Source organism: Passer domesticus, chromosome 4, assembly GCF_036417665.1.
Source record: "Passer domesticus isolate bPasDom1 chromosome 4, bPasDom1.hap1, whole genome shotgun sequence".
Lineage (NCBI taxonomy): Eukaryota > Metazoa > Chordata > Aves > Passeriformes > Passeridae > Passer > Passer domesticus.
In genome coordinates this window covers 31,053,818-31,074,397 of record NC_087477.1, presented here as the reverse complement: position 1 = coordinate 31,074,397, position 20,580 = coordinate 31,053,818, and the positions used below count along the sequence as shown (strand labels likewise).

General features: G+C 43.1%; 1 protein-coding gene across 1 annotated transcript in view; it reads left to right on the top strand.

Annotated features, from left to right (window-relative positions):
* Positions 1 to 3,447: 3,447 nt before the first annotated feature.
* Positions 3,448 to 20,580, top strand: part of FAM13A (family with sequence similarity 13 member A) — a 147,764-nt gene continuing 130,631 nt past the window's right edge. The window contains exon 1 of the mRNA XM_064416910.1: positions 3,448 to 3,573. Coding sequence (XP_064272980.1) covers positions 3,565 to 3,573 — 9 coding nt within the window. The 5' untranslated portion in view covers positions 3,448 to 3,564. The remainder of the gene's footprint in view (positions 3,574 to 20,580) is intronic.

The following is a 20,580-nucleotide window of genomic DNA, read 5'->3' as shown; positions in this document are numbered from 1 at the left end:
CTAGAGAACTTCTCTTATGTGCAGCAGCTGAGGGACCTCGCATTATTTTGTCAGGAGAAGAGGAGCTTCAGGAGGCACTTCATCCTTCTCTACAACTCCCTTCATTAAAAGAGGCTGCAGTGAGGTGGGCACTGGTCTCTTCTGCCATGCCTGCGGTGTGAGGACTAGAGAAAATGGCTTTAAGATGAGGAGATTCATATTAGATATCAGAAAAATCCTTTCCACTGTTAGGTGGTCAGGCACTAGAATGGGTTGAGCAGGGAGGTGGTGAAGCCACCACCCCTGGACGTGCTCAACAGGCATCTGGATGTGGTGCTGGGACATGGTTTAGGAGTTACCATGGTAGTGTTGGGTGGATGGCTGGACTTGATGATCTTAAAGGTGTCTTCCAACCTTGATGATTCTAAGACTCTGTGGTATACCTCATTGTTACTCATATTTCAGCAATGTTTGTAGGAGTGCTTGTCACAAAGCACATCTCTTTCTAAAGCATCCTTCATACTTACAATAGACAAATTAAGTGGGATCAGCTGCTTGGGAAAGTTTGGAAAAATTCTACAAAAGGATTTGACTTTGCTGTGCCATCTTAGTGATAGATTTTCTTTTTCAAAAAAGTTTTCTAATAGCCTGCTGTGGATTGCAGCACAAGGAAGGGATTTGGGTCATTCATGCTGAGGTTTTGCCTTAATTCCATAATTCTTTTTATTTCTTTTCCTAATTAGAAACCTGCTCATGGCAGCGTTTTTTCTCTCAATTTACTTACATAACATCAGAAAGACATAAGTGAGCTGAGCAGTTAAGGACATTTTTCTCACAGGCTGGTGAAAAACACCCTGGCAGCTGGAGCAAAACCACTCAGCACCCACCTTTTCCCTCGGTGCCTGGTGGAGAATGGCTGGTGTGCAGGCAAGTCTGCTGGGTTCTGCAAAGCCCCCACACCTGGGCTGAGCCAGGAACTGCTGGACTGTGTCACCCTGGCTGTGAGAAGGAGGAGAGACCAGGTCTGCCTGGGAACCAGCAGAGGTGAGGCCATCCATGAAGCTGCTCCTTCTGGGGTTTGGGAGCTCCTTGTGTTCCTTCCCTTCTTGTGTCCCTTACTTTTTCAAGGACAGCTACTGAGTTGCCAGTTAATGAGAGAAATTGCTTAGGTTTAGTAAGTCTTATTGCTTAGGTTTAGTAAGTCTTAAGCTAGGGAAAAGCCTCTAGGGAGATACTGTCTCCATGCATTGGGTTACTCACCCTACTCAAACTCCTGGGCTCCCCTTAGGTTTTGGACACTTGGAGTGCCTGCTCAGTAGGCAGATGCTGGTGGAAAGGCTTTCCTTTTTTTTTTTTTTTTTCTGGCTGCAGTAGAGAAAAAATGGGGAATAAATAGGGCTGGCACTTGCTCAGGTCATATCCAAATATCTCCCTGCACCTGGTGTGACTTCTTCAGCTATTTAAAGGAGAAATGCTGGCTAAGAAAGCGAAGATCTGTAGAGCAGTTTAACTCCCCTGTAATGAGTCCTACAAACTACATAAGGCAAAATATGCTCTAATTTTGGTTCATTACACGAAATATCCTTTATTACAGGTTTATCTCTTTGCCTTCACTGACATGGTTCTGCATGCTTATATATTTTCCTGCTGGGAAAGCCTTTCTGGTATTCACCCTAACTTTCCTGCTGTACAGCTTATGCACTGACAGTCCTTCCTGCACTCATCTCATTTTAGAGAAGAATAATGTACTCACTGCAGCTGAAGCCCTCTGAAAGCACTATCCTCTGCATTGTCATCTTGGGCTTTATTATCCTGGGAGCTGACAGTGCTCTCTCTGTCTCCCCTCCCAAACTCAGCCACCTTTCCAGCTCAGGTCAGCTGATGATGAAGGACAGCTGAAGAGTGAAATTGTTGGTTTTCCACTCTTGTTTGCTCCTCACTTTTTGGATGTTGCTGTGAGTGATACTGGCAGCTGCCCTGCATTTCCTAACATACATTCCTGTGCTCTGGGGACATATCCTGACATCACTAAACTAAGAGCAACTACATGGCTTTTCCTTCCTGGGCTGGATGTGAATAAGTAGCCTCTTCTCCATCTGTCACTCATCCCTCTGCTCTTGCAAAGCCAAAGCCAGTTTTTCTGGCCTGTTCCCTTTTGGTAGCACAGGTGGAGCAGAAAGTAGTCCTATTTTTTTTTTTTTTCCACTGGATGTTTCTCTGAGATGGCACACTTTCCAAATGCACAAAGCTGCAGTGACCATCTCATAACATCCATTCCTTTGCTTTCAGGGAGAAAACCTGTGCCATTTAGTTTTCTGTATTTTCTTTCCAGCCTGGCTTACGTACGTGCTGGAATAACTATTGCAAGCTAATTGATGGCACTGTAGAGAGAGCTTCCAAAACTGAAGACAGTCCCTAAATGGTCTTAATTTCTGCTGAACTAGGAGCTGGAGCTTTTGTAGAACCTACCCCTGACAAAAGGAGAGCTATGTGGTATAGATACAGCTTTTTTTAATAGCTACAAATATGGAGGTTGTGTCCAGCTTCAGCACAGCTGATCCTTTCTGTATCCAATGTAGGCTTAAATAGAAAATGGAAGAATACCTTCATTGAATCCTCCCTCTACTGGGACACACTTGTCTCTTCTACTTTTCCAAGCACATATAGAGTGGCACAATGTACACACTGCTCTTTCCTGGCAGTCTGCTATGATCACACGCTTTTCTATTATTGTGAGACATTCAATACCAGCCCCAGAAGAGCTTTCATACTTCTTTAACTTGTTTGGCAAGTTTTGCTTGAATAAATTATTTGAGTCTTTCAGTGCTGCGACCTATTTCCTTGAAAGGTCATCTACCCAACCCACCCCCCAAAACTCCTACATTTGCTGATGCTAGGGGAAAAAGAGGCTTGGTTTCAGTGTCCTTGCCTGAGAATGCAGCATGTACAACAAACAAATGTAATTAGAAAGAAAACCATAGTGCAGAGCTTTGCTTAGATAGTATACAGAAAGGTCTGTGGAGAAAGGAATAGGTTGGTTTAAGTGCTCCTTTTCCCAGGATGCTCCACACTTTTCCAGGCAAATGAGATATTTTTGCAAAGGCATTTCAGCACTGTTAGAACAGTTCTGTTTGGCTTTCAAAAATCAAGTGATTGACATGTTTTCCAACATGCTGCAATGTGCATGAAAATGAACTATAGCTCATTAAAAGAAAAACATCCATTTAGATGAAAAGCCTCTGAGCAGTTTTCCTGTAAGATTGCTTTCTAACCAGTGGCCTTAGAAGGCTGGACTTTGCAAGGACAGTGAGAAAGGAGGCTCCCATCTTTCCTCACCTTTGCAAACACCAGCTGTATTGGTGATGTGAATTAAGCTCAGGAGGCAGCAGAGGCTCTGACAGGTGGGGAGAGAGCAGGGGCACAAGTGCTTTTCATTATTTGAGCTTGGTGAGCAGCAGGAGACAGGAGCCACGAGCCTAAAGGCATTTGATGAAGATGCAGTGACTTGTAACAGACACTTAGGTATAACACTGGGCTAAAGATCCCCCTCAGGAGAGATGGAGAAGCTTCCAGACAAGACTGTCTATGTTGCAGGTAAGGTACAACATGGAATTCTTGCTTATGTGATGCCTTTACTTGAGGTTGGTTCAAAGGGCTGTGAAACTTTGTCAAGAGGAGAGGATGGACGGTCTGAGTTGAGAGGAGGGACCCAGATGTGGGGATATGGTGTTACGTGGAGTGTATGGTGTTATTAATGCATAGCAATTAAAAGGTGCAGCTTCAGGAAGAGGTTTTTATTCCCAGCTCAGGCATGAGGTGGTTTGAGATGCTTGGCTGAATGTATGGTTCTTGCTTTGCAGGCCAAGAGTAAGAACAAGAAGAGTTAGATCCAAAGGAAAGGCAAAGAGCTAAGGCTGTGGCAGTGGTGCCTGTGCCCTCACCAGCCAGGGCAGCCCAGGGAGTGCAAAGTGCCTCGAGTGTGTGGACTTACCAGAGAGACACACAAAACTCTGTAAGGCCAGGCTTTGCCCCAGAAGTTTTACTGTTTCCCTCTCTTTTTCTTGCCATGAGACACACCTGTAAAAAGAAGTAAGGAATCCCTGGTAGATTGTTTGCATTGGTTTTAATGGAAGAAGAATGTTTTGACTGAGGTTTGAGAGATAGAAAAGGCAGATGTAGATTGATTGGGTCACTTCCTAGAGTATTAGAGAAATGTGACACAAAAGCTTTTTCCTGTATAAAAAGGTATTGTCAGTACTTTTTTTAGCATTAAATCTCTAACAGAAGAACAAAAAGGTGCTCTGGTATTTTGGATGTTCTTGGCAAGTTACATGGAATTGCCATGTATTTTAAATGAGATCTCTTTTAAATAGAGCAGAGTTACTGAGTCCTCTGTCTTGTAGCTCTCATCCTAGCCCTGCCTGCCTTGTTTACCAGGGACTGAGCACTGCCTGCAGGTATACAGAGCACACATCGATTTTAATGTCACACTAACACACTGCACACAAACACCATCAGTTCCTGGCAGAGGCAGCACCAGCCATGGTGTCACATGGATATTTAACTCTATCTCACACTGTGCCTTTGGCATGCAGGGCCTGCAGTGCATCTGCCCTCGTAGGAGTCTGTGGCGGGATTCTAACAGGGTGGGGGGAAATGTGAGGTTTAGCTCTCCAAGCTGCAAAGGTTGCCTGAAATGGTGCTTTCAGCATAATCGATGTGGCTGTATGCCTTAAACCTGCAGGTAGCTCTAAATCTTTTCTTGCAGTGCAAATTAGTATCTGACTGGAGAATCAATTTTAAAGCTCTAAAAGACTTTTGGCAATAATTGTGCACAGAACTGGGTCCTCCCCTGCTGTTAGCTATGGTGCAGCATAGAAAAGCTGGGAAGAGTGAAGGTCATTTTTTCTTTATTGTTTGTGCAAAAGGGTAAGCCTCTAAGCTTTGCTTCTAAGTGAAGCAAATCAAACCCTTTCCTCTCCTAACTTTTAATGAGCTGTCAAAGCTTGACAGAAATCTAGAGGAAACAGCTGATCTTGGCAGGACTCTTGTACTGCACTACAATTTATAGTAAAGAGGGCAACTGTGTTGGCGCAAGGTTTAGTTCTCACATGTCTCATTCCAGTGAGCAGTGCTATCTCTGCCTGCTGAACCAGCAGTGGTGGGGTTAGTTTTAGGACTGTGTCACCTTGGATGAATTCCCTTCAAAGTAGCCAACCTGTCAATTGTGGAGGCAATTTTAACTCACTTGCTTAGATGGCACTTTTATTGGAGGCTATTCCAAAGCCATTGGACATTAGGGAATCTTGGGGACTACTGTGTAAGTAGGTTTCAGCTCATTATTTATGCAAGATTTATGACCCCAGCATGGGTCTTCTAAGCCTTGCCCTTAATGTCTGAGAGAGAGAGAGGCTTCTTAATCTCCTAATTACCTGCCACGTTTAGAGCAAGTCTTTGCTTCCATGTCCCTTATAACAGAGGGTGCAGGCATTTGCTCCTGTATTTTAAGAGAAGACTCTTAGATGTGATGATAGTAGGGGAGCCAGAAAATGGTGCAGTCACACTGCAGGACATTTTATGGCTTCTGTACTGAGCTAAAGCATTAAAACCTGATTCCCTTCAATGTGGGAAGTGCTCAGGTTTGGGTTTTTTAAAACCACCAGCTGTTCATCATCTCTTGGCCTGGACAAGATGCAATGTATGAGACAATGCTGGCTGTCAGATATAAAATAGTGTCAGTGGCAGAGTCCAGGAATATTCTTCAACTAAATCTCCTGGGAGTGTTTCACACAAGACCAGTAAGTTCCAGCTCAGTCAGCTAGGTGCAGAAATTAGTTAACATGTTTTTTCTGGCATACATTAGGCAGACAATCTATTTAGGTGAATAGATTTAATCATCTATTTAGGTGAATAGATTTAATCATCAGTGCCTTCTGATGATTAAATCTACAGAAGACCTTCTTTTCACTGGGGTTTTCCATGTCTCAAAGGACACAATTGTACAGAAAATAATTCCATCCAGAAGCTGAGCCTCCTCACTTCCCACCAGGCTCAACAGGGAGCAAAGCCCACAGGCTGATCTCCAGTGAGTGGAGGCTGACAGCTTTGGCATCCCTTTCCTAAGTAGACAAAATTAATGAATGGGGAACCTCTGCTGATTAAATGCATTAATTAATGATTCTTCCTTGGAAGAATGTGTAAATCAATGCTTGTCTTTCAATTTGCCCAAGTACCTTCCATACAAACCTGCAGTAGCATCACTCAGTGGCACCTCTCCACCTCTGATGCTGTGTAGGGACACTGCACAGCATGTCCTCTGAAGAAGGGTGAATGAGCCACAGCCCAAGCTGCCCTCAAGCAGTTCATGCTTTGGTTACTCTTCAATGTCAGCTTACATTCCTGCCTGCATCACTAGGAAAGGAGGTGGCCACGGCTTTTCTTGGCAGAGGGCAAGGCTGGGGAAAGCCTGCTGGAGCAAATGTCCTGTTGCCTCCATGTTGGCCTTTGGGCCAAGCTGTCCCTTTGCAAGGGGGATACAGCCTGGCAGCTGGCCAGCAGCCAGCTCTGCTGGGATTTTTGCCTTGCCTGAGAAACCACAGCTCCCTCCTGTCCAGGCCAGGCATGATGTTATGTTAATGTGGTACTCTTCCTCAGATCACATGTGGGGGCTGTAGAGAATGGATTCCCTTTTGGCTTAATCCTACCTCTACTTTCCCTTTTCAGTTAGAATTCCCTCTGCAAGTCTTATCTCTAGTTCTGCTCCTTAATCTTAAGGGTGGATAAGACTAAAAACATTCCTGGACTGTGGGCACTCCAGGAGAACCTTGGGCACCAGGGCACAGCAGCATTACTCTGCAGGAAGATTCTTACCAGGAAACAAAATTAAGAGCTTTAATTCCCCTCTGAAAGGCAGAGGGAATCTGCATTTACCTATTCTTCAGCATCCTCTTTGGCTTTTAGTTCAGCCAGCCCCTGGACTGCAATTGCCAGTGCTCTGGACATTACAATCGACTCGGATGACTGCCCTGGAATGTAATGAGACTGCAGTGCATTGAGAATAATAATTCACATCATACTCCTCAGCTGCACTGCATTGTCCTTTTATATTAAAGGGCAGGGACTCTGGTTTATGTAGCTTCCTCTGAAGAGTCATATCAGGTCTGATTGAGTTGGATTTGAAAACAATAAAAAAGCATAGCTGTTAAACATATGTGGAAAAATCACCTCTTTCTTCCTGTTCTAATCAATGAGCTGTCTACAAATGCATCTGCAGCTTCTCATGTTGGCATTTAGTTGATTAAAGATTTGTGTCTGAATCAAACCCTAAGGGCCAGATTATCAGTTGGAATTAATGAGCATAGTACTATTGACTTGGACAATGCCATCAGTCCTTTATAGATGCTGATGAATTAACTTTGAATCTGAAAAACCCCACATACCTAAGGTCTGAATCTTGACAGCTGTCCTGTAGATAGAGCTTTGTCCATTTTGGGGGAGGTTAGGCATACGACACTGTTACATCTTGAGGCTGAATTTAACTGAGCCTTCGTCAGAAATTCCGTGTTCAGAGTTAACAGAGCTGAATTTATTGGCTGTTTTTTCACCCCAAGTTGTTTTGTTTCACTGTTCTGTTTTGCTACAGTTTTTCTGAAACTGCAGATTTGGAGAGGTGTAGGGAAACCACCCCAGGCTGTAGAGTGCCTAGTGTAAAGGGGCTGTTTCCTCCTGAATGACCTTCTTGCTGTTACCTGAACATAGAGTCACTCACAAGAAGCTGATGGAGCTGTTAATGCCACCCTCTACTGAAGTGCCCTTGATTTAGTTAGTCATTTGCTTGTCATAATGTTTATGTTCAGGAGTGACTGGGGGAGTTTCTTGTTTGTTGTAGCTGTTTCCACATGTGGATATGACTTTCACAACCCCAGTTGCCAGAGCTTTGTCCCCCAAGCTCTCTCTGGTTCCTGGAGTCTCTTGGGGGTTTTCCTTCCTCAGCACATGCACGGCCCAAAGCTACTGCTGCCATGGGGTCCTGTTGCTTCCCCTCTGCTTTGGGAAAGGCTGCACTCTTCCATGCAGCCCTGATGGCAGTTTTGTGCCTGGTTAACACATGCACTTCTCCATGCAAACCCAGTCCAGCAATGTGGTCTCTACCTGGAAGGCACAGGAAACTCCCCATAGCTACCACAACCCTGTACGGGGTTGCTAATAACGCAGAACAGAAGCCTTGGGGTGTTGCTAATCACCATCAAACGACCTTTTCATCCCATTCCCATGAATGTATACTGGGTTAATTTTACAGCTGGCAGTTCACGGCTCTGGGTGAGCACATTACATCTCCAGCAGTGCTTTGAGGGCAGCTCATTCCCTTCACCACGTGTGTTGTCAGGGGGTTAATTGTAGTGAAAGTCTGTGGTAATGGGCATCTGACATTACAGATTTCATGGGTCTGTTCAAGCAGAGATGGTTTGGGAGGCAGAGAGCATCTGCAAATTCAAGCCTCGCTCTGAAGATGTGTCTCAGAGATAATGATGATCAATAGCATAATAGCTAATAACAACCTAAGGCATCTGGACTGATAAGAAACAGCCCAGTTGTGGAGGCAGAGCTGGCATTGCCTGTATAGTCACTTGAAACAGGTGGAGGAATGGGGCAAACACTCAGTTTACATCAGTGGGTCTTTGGTCTCTGTGAATGCAACACAATCAGGAGATGCTAAAGCTCCAGGTTTGTCTCCTGGGTATTTTTTACACCTGACCTGAGATACAGGAAGCACTGGGCTCTATTGGCAGTGCTGAGCCCTGCGGGGATGAGTGCTCAGGGTCTGGATGTTAAAGCAATTAGAGGACTGTGCATGTGGAAGCAAGAGAGCTCCTCATCAGAAGTCATCCTTGTTTCAAGGTCAAGCATTTCTTTGGCAGCTCTTTCAGTACCTCCTAGTTTCTCTCTTTTGACTTCTAAAGCTTCCTGTCTTTTACAGCAGATCTTCAGCTTGTTACAGGGGAAGTGGCTGTCATCCGTGATGATATGGGGAAGAATATTTCATGGCTGAATTATACTGCCACTCTGCAGTGGCATTACCTGATCATCAAACATTATTTCATCACCAGTGTCCATTTTTTTGCAGTTTGTTTCAATGACAAGGGAAAAGTGCACTACTGCCTTGCCTTAGCTCTAAGCAGTATCTTAAATTCTCCTTAAATTTACTGTTAACTGCACCTTATGTTACATGTAGAAATAATTAGATGAGTGAAGGTAGGGTAGTTTAAGGCTTTAATAGCATAGGTTTACCTCCTCAGATGTACCCAGATTCAGGAATACAGGAGAAGAACAAAAGGAAGTCCAGCGAGTCTTGACGAGTCATTGTGGATTAGCTTTTTTATTTTTTTTTTTTAAAGACAAGTTGAGACTGTCTTTTTAGTGTTGGATTTAAAGCATAAGCTATGAGGGTCTCCTCTGCACCATTCCCTGCAGGGAATTATGTAGTTATTCCAGTGCTTTAATACCTAGTTTTGTTCCTATTTGCCAAATCTTTATAAAGAATAAATGTCTTGCAGTGAAACTGTACTATGAAAATAGCAATTTAAAGGAGGGCAGAAGTAACAGCAAGCCCATCATTTTCACCAGGCAGCTGAAACTGAGGTCTCAGACAACTGCATTTAGATTAATTTATAATGTTATTCTTTCTGGATGGCCAGAAACTAATACAAGAGGGGCAACCCAAAATTTTGCTCAGTATTTATATTTATATGTTCATTTCAGAAGATTTTTTTTTTCCTTGGGGAGCATATTGTCTTTCCCTCTAAATTCCTAGCAGAAAAAAAAAAAAACATCAGAACCAAGTTTATGCTAAATTTGAGGCCCAGCTAAAAAGCAGGATACCTTGTAAGTAGCATCTTGCAGGGACAGTCTTCAGGTGTCTGTCCTGCTGTGTTTGCAGGCTGAGCCGGTGGGCAGCAACACATCATCTGGGTAACACATTCCTCCAGCAGCAGGCTAGCCTGAAAACATTTGGGTCCCAGAGCAAAATGCCATCCCTGCAGTCCCTGAGGACCCCTCCGACACCTCCACATCCAGCATGAAGCTCAGAGTGGGGCAACACCCCTCAGTGACAAATAAGGAGTTATTCTGGTGACTGGGCATGTTGTGACACTCTTGTCATTAGATGTGTGAAGCACACATCACCTCTTTCTGCTGGGACAGTGTTGACTCAAGAAGGCTATCTGCTCTTCACTCCATCCTCCTTCTTCACTGCAATCTCCTGGACAGCAGCAGCAGGCCCCCAGCAGACTTTCTCTCTTAGTGTTAATTTCTTAGAACATGTTTATAAACCATTATAGATGCTACATTGAGTGCATTGTTTCTGGCAAAGTGCATGTGTGTCCCCAGCTAAAAACTGCATGGCTAAGCTAACTAGGAACAATCCTCATGGATTGGATTAGCCATGTACCTCCTGTGCCTTCCCCAGCAGACGTGCCTGAATTCATCATTTCAATCATTTCATTTCAAAGCATCTTTCAGATTACACTGGCCTCCTTCCTGTTTGGGTAAAGCTTCTACAGAGCAGTGAAGGAAGCTGTGTTAAGGGGATTATATAAATAGACAGCCTTTCTGAATGAGAACATGGCTGTCATCATTAAAGAAACAGCAGTGAGAAACAGTCAGGTATGTGTGTGACAGAGGTCCTGCAATGGATATCACAGGAGCCATCTATCAGCACTGCCTGGCCACTGTTGTATCTGAAGTGCCTTTGAAACCAGACAAAATGTTTTATTGTGATAGAGGAACCTAGAGCAAAATTAAAAGTCTCTTATGATTTTAACTCAATGGAGTTAAATAGTATAAACAGAGCTCAGGCCTTCTATCATTATCACCAAATCAGACTCTTTACTCCTTTCTGATGGCTTAGGTTGTTTTACCATCAACATGATTTTCTAAATCTTTCCACAGGTTTTCAAGTCTGGTCCAAGAAGGATTTTAAGACATATTTAGCTCTAATGCCAAGGTTTGCAGAACTTAGAAGTCCTGTTACTTCTATCTGAACTAGACCATATGTGTTAACAATAGAATCTCTTAAACAAATCAAGTAGACAGAAGTCAGTGGGTTTCTTAGTGGAAGAAGTTATGATTTGACTACAGAATGCAAACGTTACCAAACCAGCCAGTCCATGAAAATGTTGAACAGCTAGCAGGTATTTAAGAACTCTTCTTTCTAGCTGTGGGTAAATGACTTACACAAACAAGATACCAAGAACTGCTAAAATTTTCTACAAATGCAATCTGGTGGTGCTTCAATATTCCCTCCAATCCTGGAAACAAGAGCTGGGCTGTTCCAGCAGCATTTTGAGCATTTTAACTTCATGAAATACTATCACTTTTTACATGCACATTCCAAGTGCTTTTATGCTGAGCTTCCTCCTACCTACTGTGCCGCAGAGACACTGGCTGCAGTGGGCTGGGAGTATAAACACCTTCATTGCTGATTTTTAAACACTGGGTATTTAAAATTATTAAATGATTGATGCAAAAGCTCTCCAAGGTTATAGAGGTTCTGCTCACTCCCCACTCATTCTCTTTTAGTCCACACAAACATCAATACCTGAGAGCAGCTGTGGGAAGTCAGTGTTTTCCATATCTGGTATTCTTGCCCTTGGTTTGACTGCTGAAAGGGCAAATATTACTGTGATTTAATATGCTCTTGCAGGCAAAAGTGGTAATAAATCAGCATTGGTAAGAAGAGATTAACTTCATGGTTCAGTGGAAAGTGTGTCCAATGGGTATATAAAGTAATAATCTGAACTATTCCAATTTTGTTTTCCATTGAGTAAATTTGTGTCAGTACTGCCTATCTGAAGTATTTGCAGCATCACTAAAAATGCCATCATCTTCATGACAACACACATAAACTATTTACCTCTGTTTTCTGACTTTTATTCCTCTAGGATTTTTTTGCAACTAGCTAAGTGATTCAGAAATTTGTAATTAGGATGTGATAAAATACTGTATATGTAACAGCAAAGCCACTTGGAACACTTGAAATACTGTCACATCATTGTTTGTATTCTGTGAAAGGGTGACATGTGAGCTCTGTAATGCTTCTTTAAATTCTCCTTCATTCACTGTAGGAAACTTCAGTCCTACCCCTCTTTCTATAGAAATGACCAGCTGAAAATTAGGTAAAGCTTTCTAAGACAAATCAACAAGGAATAAAAAACCCCAGTGATGGTATTTTTGTACTGATCAGAAGTTTTGCTGGTTTCCTATTGTGAGCCTCAGCAGTGTTCTCATTTAGTACCTGGCAGGTTGCTCCTCTCAGACTGTTAACTCCTGACATGCAGAGTTAGAAAAAAAGTTTTGTGTTGCTGGACTGACTCCACAAATGTCTCCTACATCAAACTCAGGCTCTGTCTAGCCCTGCTCAGCTGTGATTCAGTTTCTGCTCTGTGTTGTCAGCAGAGTCAGGCTACAATGCATTTGGTTAATGAGCGTGTTTGTGTGCCAATTGCAAGAGTGGGGCTCAGCCTGGCCCTTCCTTTTGTTCTGGTTCATTTCTATCGCTGGGAATGCGGAAGGGGAAAAAAAAAAGGCAAAGTAAACCTGGCAGAAATGTTTCTAGATTTTCACCTCTCTTTTGAACTAAGTGGAAAATGATGACAGTGTTCACAACAATAAATACTTTCTAAAGTGAAAGGTAGCTTAAAACAGCAACTCAGATTTTGGCCTGTAAGCTGAGGCCTGAGAAAACCAATTTGACTGACTTGATCTCAACAGTGCTTGAGGTTCCAAACAAGAAACCAATGTTGCTGGTACGAGATCAAGTCTCCTCCTTGTAGAATGGTCATCTCCATAGGGTAGGAGTGAGAGCTGCTGTTTGGAGGATCTGATTTCTGTGGCTGTAGTATAGCAAAATCATGAGCAACTCTGCAATAAATAGTGGTGGACAACTCCTGTGTTAGCTCCTAATGGGAAAATGAAGCTGTTCATATGGTTCCCTAGTGACTGGCTCTTCTGTACACGCTACCAGCATTTCTTCTTTTCCCTTGGTCTGTAGGTATTCCTGAGTTTGATTCTTGGACAAGTAAATATTGATTGAAGTGATCTGTTGCTAATGCAGGGCTTGCCCAGATACTGGTTTGATGTTTTTGCTGCTGCAAACTTTAGCACCTACAATAACAGTGTATGTGTGCACTTATTATACTATAGATAATGGAGTCATTTAAGTTGAAAATGACCCTTAAGATCATAGAGTCTAACTGTAAACCTAGTACTTCCAAGCGCAACACAAAACCAGGAAGATGTTAGAATTAAGGTCTGGACTGAACTGGTATGACTGGAATATGGTTGAAATGAGTTTAATGGTAGTCATTACAGTCTGTCAAATACTACGACTTGGTTCTTTTCCACAGCAAACTTCCTTTTTTTCTTCCCTGCAATTCTGGGTTACTTGATCATTTAAACACTTCCCCTGGATGGTGAGGGAGGTCAGCCAATCTCTTCTGTCTGCAGAAGACTGACAATTAGTCAGACCTGAATAACTCAGTCTTTGATTCACCAACAGAGTCAATATTTCTAAGAGTGTTTCAGGCTTCCCTTGATGCTAATATGACTCAGCCTGCACTAGAGGAACCGTAAGTGTTCCAAGAGTTTCACTGGCATATGCTGCAAGTTTAAAATGCATTAGCTGCTTTTGTGACAAAAGAGGAAACTATGGAGCAGGCCTTACTTAGTGCAACAACTTACTTGGCAACAGAAAGGACTTTTCCAGGAGAGCAGGTGTTTTTACTGTTCCTGCAACCTTGCAGGCAGAAGTTAAAAAGAGAAAGCAGATGCAACTCTATTGTGCTAGGTTTTATCTTTTATTCAGATATTATAGACTTGAACCAATACTGTCCATTTAGATTCTAATGTAAGCATGGTAGCATTGGAAAAGACAGAGTAAAGACTAAAAGGTGAGCTCTGCACAAACCACCACTTGTAGGATCGTTGGTTGTTAGTGTCTTCACCTTGAGTATATTTGAATGACCATTATTTCATGGCTGAGCTGAATAAGGCAGCTACACTGCTATACTTTAAAAGTTTTATTTTACTCACCAGGAAAAGTAAGATGAAAAATCTTAATGTAAATCTGAATTTAGCATGGGATCTGTGGCAGCTGCTGCTGGACTATCTGTTGAGAACAACCCCTAAGCTCAGAGCAGAGTCAGTTAGAGCAGGTTTCTCAAGGCCATGTCCAGGTGGGTTTTGAGTACCAGCAATGATGGAGATGTCACAACCTCTCTGGGCCACCTGTGCCAGTGTTTGACCACTCTCACAGGAAGGGGAAAAAGATATGTCTCATTTTATAGTTGAATGGGATTTTATGTACTTCCATTGGTGCCCATTGCTTCTTGTCCAGTCACTGGATAGCAATGAGGAGAACTGAGCTCCATCTTCTCTATCCCTTCCCCCATGTCAGATATTTGTGCACATTGATGAGCTCCTCCCTCAGCTGTCTCTTTTTGAGGCTGTACACTCCTAGCTTGCAGTTTCTCCTTGCATGACAGACGGTCCATTCATTTCATCTTCTTTCTGGCCCCTCCCCTGGTTTCACTCCAGTAAATCCTTATGTTCCTTGTATGGGGAGCCCAGGGCTGGACTCAGCACTCCATATGTGTCTCACCAGTGCTAGAGGAAGGATCACATCCTGCTGGCAATGCTCTTTGTAATGTCTCTTGAAGAATTTGGGAGCTTCCTTGTTGCAAGGACATGATGATAACTTATGGTCAGCTTGGTGTCCACCAGGATCCCCATGTCCTTTGCTGTATAGCTGCTTTACAAACACGTGGCTCCTGCCAGTTTTCCAAGTCTCAGCGTCTTGGATTATTTAAGAGTGGTTTAACCTGTAAAGAGCGAGACAAAACACACTCTGGTGCTCAGGATTGTGTGCTCTTTGTCACCAGGTCCTCCTTCCCTTCCTAAAATGCATTTCTCTTGTAGGTTTATTTTTTTAAGAAAACATATGATCTCATTAATGTCACTTGAGCAAATTTGTATTGTCATCCACTGTTGTGCAAAACACATGACTATCCCTTTGCTGAATAGCACTGCTCATATGCCCAAATTTAAGCGAGTATTTAAAAGCTTTGGGAAATTGACCTTTAATTTCCATCAATGTGGAAGGCTTCAAATACAATCTTCTGCTATATAAATCTTCTCTGAGACATCTACTGTGTAAAAAATTGTACACATTCAAAAGATCAATATAAAGAATTGCTGCTGACAAAGGAAAATTATAGAAAATAGTGGAGATTTTAAAATGAAGAAGGAGCTGGACCACACTGATGTTCTCATGCTTGGCATGTGTTTTGCAGAGCTGGATGTATGTTTGGAGGCATTTGGAAAATACAGCCCTGAAACATTGATTTTAAAACACAAAAGACTTAAGATATGCAGAAAAACTTAAACTCCTCTTGGCTCTGAGCATGTTTTTCACATATAAGGAGCTGTCTTTCCTATGAGCATTGACAATTTCAGAAAATAGAAATTTGACTCTTGGTTTTATGAGGCATCAGATGTTTTCCACAAAGCCTGAGTGTCTTGCTGAGCTGGCCAGTTCAGCATCCTTGGGGACACTCTGCTGTGTATTTTGGCCTGTTCCTTTGTTAGCATCTTGGTTAGGATGAATGGATTGTGACTGTAATGACAACCTTGTACAGGGTACAAAAGGAGTTTAGTTTGTTCCTGGAAGTACAACTGATCTGGAGTCAGAAATCAGTGTTGTCAGCTTTGTGCTACTGCTGATGTAATTTAATTTTTCAGGGTGGAGCAGTTGCATTTGTAAAATGTTTCTGTCAAGAGCTGTATCTCTGCACCATCTCTTCCCCCCCTGGGAACTATGGCTTCTGCCTAAGCTGCTACTTTGAGACTGAAAACAGTCAATTATTGTAATGGGACCAAGATCACAAGTCCCCATTCTGAGAAGCAGCAGAGTAGCTACCATGTGCCAACAGGGTAATCAGTGCTGGCTTTTGAGAACAACTCTTCCCAAGATGTAATGGAGATGGCAACCTGACCTCAGGTGGTTAAGGGCTCTTGTAAAACTGAGAGATTAGTTTGATTTATATTAGCCTGCCAGATTCCAGCCTCACTTGTTTGCATCCTTTTTCCTAAAATTATCTTTCAAGGCTCAGTGGGACTTGGAGTAGCGAGGCTCTTTGCCACTTACCATCAGTGTGCTATCTTCTGTCTTCTCTCTGGAGCAGGGCCTGTGGGCTCACACAAGAGTGGCTGCACTGAGGTTGGCCATGAACTGACGCAAAAATGTAGGATTTAAATTTTGGCAAGTGTCTTGAGGTTCCTTGAGATGATGAATATGAGGAGAGCACAAACATTTAGCATTGTTCATCTACTTGATACATTTACTTGATTAACATATGTATTAATAGTACTATCAATAGCACCATCTACTGCCTTCGGGATAGCAGGACACAAGATTTGCATCATAATAGCAGAGGTAACTAGTAAAATGAGAAAAGAGCACCTAAGGAGGTTTTTCTCCTCACTTCCTGGCAGCAGTGATGCCAGAGAGGCACTGCATCCACCTGTGTTCTCAAGGCAATCTGCTGGCCAGTCTCTCCTCAGTGCTCTGCAGATCTGTTTCAAAGCTATTGGGGCCCTCTTTTCAGATGTGTGTCACCAAAACATCCCATCTGATTTGGTAACAAATTCCAGAAATATTCTTCTTTCCAGAGCTTTGCCAAGTCCTTTCCACCTACGTTTGTTAGACCTTAAGCCAATTTGGGGGCCAGTTTCACATTCTCATCCTCCCTGCCAGCCCACAGTGCCTGCCTCTCTGCAAAACCTTCACAGCACTCCCTTTCCCCCATCCCTAAGGTACAAGCAGTGGATGCTCCTGGATACTAAGACAGATAAGGAGACATAGATCTCTTCATCAGCTAACCCAGACTATAATCATGAGCTGATACAAGCCCTTATGCATTTTATTAACAATGCAATTTACATGTTTAAATAGGAGACTACAACAGTGCACAGCCTGAACAGCTGTCTGAACTTTGGGGGATGAGAAGATCCCTGTCCTTTGCACAGGTCAGATTAATGGAAATCTGCATATTATCCAATCTTTAATTTCTTTTCCCCTCCCAGAATACCATGAGATTTTGGACCTCTTGGCTCTGCAGAGTCATAATCCCTTTTCTAGTCCACAAAAAGGGAGTTTTATCGCAAAGAGAGTATTGTGAAGGATCCTGGATGCTCCAGCCCCACCCCTGATTTTGGAAAGGAATCACCTTATTACGTACACCAGCTTTACCCTCTTGCTAAGAAGAACTTGTTCCTCTGTTTGGCTTTTTTTTTTCTCCTGTTGTTCAGGATGTCTCACTTAGAAATCTAATTTTTTTTTTTTATGAGGAATTCAATTTCTCACGCTGCTGCTAGTTGCTCTCCAGCATTCACAGAGCCACTGCTCTGCCCCAGGGAACTACAAGATTAAAAAAAGAAATCATAGGCAAGGAAGCAGAATAATTGTAAGTGGCCAGCATCAACATGGGAATGAGTACCAGGAAAAAAGCAGTTGTTTCCAGTACTGCAGAGCCAAGGACACCTGGGGTATGGACATGGATTTTAAGGGGGAGATACTGGCGTGGGCCTACAGGTGTATTAACCCTGCAGGAGGACATGAAAATTGCCTCTTTCCCTTCCTCAGACCACAGTCATAGGAACCTAATGTCTCTCATGCTCCTAGACTCTGGCAGAAACAAATTACTGGATTCAGCAGTGAGTGTGGTTAGGGCAAGGGCTGGGGTGGGGTGAACAAAGAGGTTGGTCCCTTTTGCTCCTCTGACTGAATCTTCTGCAGGAATTATGCCAGCCTGATTGTCCAGCACAAAGCTCAGGGTGAGACACTCAACAGCAAAGATGAAAACACTCCTCATGTGGTAAATGGCCAAAGGGTCCTCTGAAGAAAAATACTGTGTAATTGTGTCGTTAATGATGCATCTGCATTTGGGGTCAAGTTAAAGTCGTACAGACAGCCCTCTTTAAAGTTCCTCCTCAGTTCTGAGTGATGCAGATTAAAGAGTGCTCTTTTGCTGCAGAATTTGGGGGTGTTGTATAAATTTATGCCAGAAGAAAATCAGTAAGTCACAGCAGTTTGAAGATCTGATAAACAGAAAAGTAAAAAAGAAAAATCAAATCCAAGCAAAAACATCAAGCAGTTGAAGAACGTAGTTGAAGAACATATCAGTTCTGTCTGGATTTAAAGATTAGACAGCTTTATATCTACCATGAAACAGGAGAAGACAATTCCAGTGCTTACAAGACACTCAGGACTATGTCTGAATATGAATTATGAAGCTGACTGAAAAACTGAAGTGTTTTTATTGGCTTAATGTTGCAACAGTCTGATGGGGCAGCAGTGATGGTGTGAACAAGCACCTTAGTCCTTGGGCAGGTCAGGGATCCTACTTGTACTCATTAATTAACTGGTTAACCTATGATTCAACACGTCTGAACCACTGGCAAGTGCTTGTGAAGTATTTCAGCACTTGGATTGAAGCACTTGGATGTTCACTGTAGGCAGCAGGAAGAAATTTTGTCATTGAGTATCTCCTGGGCTTGGCAAGACCTCACTTTCCCTGCTTCCCCATGTTGCACCTCCCTTTCATCCCCACCAGCACGTACAGCCTATTTTTCAGCTCAGTACTTTTCTGCAGTCCCTCTGTTGTTGTCTTGTGAGGTCCCTAAACACAAATGGATTTAATTGGAATTATCCTAGACCTGTTAGCCTTCACGTCATTAATTTGGCTAGCCATGAATCAGGGTGGTTTGATAAAGGGGATTTCCTCCCTGCGGCCCTGAGCTGGCAGGCAAGGCCCTGGTGCTGCTCTCCTCAGGAGAGGGTTTGCTTTCAGTTCCTGATGGGTGTCTGGTTCTGTCCATTGCCAACCTCTGTAAAAAACATTTGCCAGCAAAGATTAGCTTAGGTGCTCCAAGGCAAACTCCAAACTTCTACTTTGTTCTCCTGACAGGTGAAAATGTCACAGTCTATTGGCAGTGACCTGTAAATTTTCTCTGAGACCTCTGTGCTGATAGTGGGAAGTGACCTTTTTATGCAGACCACTTTGAACAGTGGAAAAGGAAGAAATTGTTTGAGTAAGGAGAGAATAGAGCATGGATTGGGCAAACCCATGAGGCTGGATAGATGAGATGTGCCATGGTGTGCTGTGTTCTGTAATGAAAGCAATTATGAGCACTCACAGCAGGACAGGGCCATGAAAATCACCTTGTTGCTGCTTTCTCCTTTCTGAATCCTAACCCTACTCTAAGGGGATTCATGCAGACAGATCCCAAGAGAGTGAGTGCACAGTGAAGTTCTCACACAGGAGTGAGCAGCACACATCAATGCTCTGATCCTGTGCTGTTAGGTACTTCTGGATGCTGTGTTGGCTTTTCACTGTTGATTTAGCATTCCCAGTGCCAGAACTCCTGTGCCATATGCACCTACCGGGTATTTGAATTCCTGCTTCCAAGAGCAAAAATTGCAAAAGAAGCCCATGGAGGCCTTGCCAGAAGGGCACTGCAGGATGCATCTGTACCCTCACTGGGAAATGGGGATTGTGCTCCACTCCTGTCACGGTCAATACAACTGCACCAGCAAACTGGGCTTTATAATTGTTTCATTTGCTCCAAACTATGCTGTTTTCACTGACCTTGTCTGGTGCCTGTATGACCTTTAATACCCCTATGGGCTGTGAAACGTAAACATAATTATCTGTTAATGGAGACTATCCTGTTTCCACTCAGGACAGGCACAGCAAGTGGCAGTGATTCCCACTGCTTTATGTTCCCTTTTATAGGCAAGGGTGCTGTGACTCCAAATCATTAGGCACTGTGTGGGAGCAATACAGTAAAAATGACCTTACAGCCTCTGAGCCAGCAAAAACACTAAATCAGTTGGTCAGTTGGCAGCTACAGCAGAAAAAGAAGGCTGTGGGAAAAAAACCAAAACCACAAAACAAAACCCAAACAAACAAAAAAACTAAAATGCAACAAAAGCCACAAGGGTAAATCGGAGCAATCAGTCATGTCTGAGTGAGATCTGTGCACGTTCTTTTTTGCTTGGCCAGGCTGTGACAAGCAAGGACACAGTGGAGGAGAGCTGCTGTCTCTGCTGCTTCTTCACAGAAACTCCCAGGCATGGAGGCATGGAGAATCCTTTCTTTCTGCAGCAGGAAGAGCAATGTGTGTGTGCCTACGCATGCAGGCATGATCTTTTTTTTTTTTTTTTTTTTTTTTTTTTTTTTTTTTTTTTTTTTGGCTAGCTGACATTGCAAAGGAGCTGGGGTACAAACCAAAATTATGCACTGTACTCAGAACTCCTGAGCTCTGGGCATGTGAGATCATGAAATGAATGTGGCTGAGCACCCCCTGCACATCTTGCTGATAACCAAGTTCTTAAAAAGCTTTGTGAAAAGAGCTGAGCTGAATTCTCTGCTAACTCAAGGTTGTTGAACAGCATTTCTCAAAAGACTTGTAGGTGGCAAAAATGTGGAAGAACTGACAAAGGATTAATCTTTTCCAGGAAGAAAATTGTTATTCCACATATGT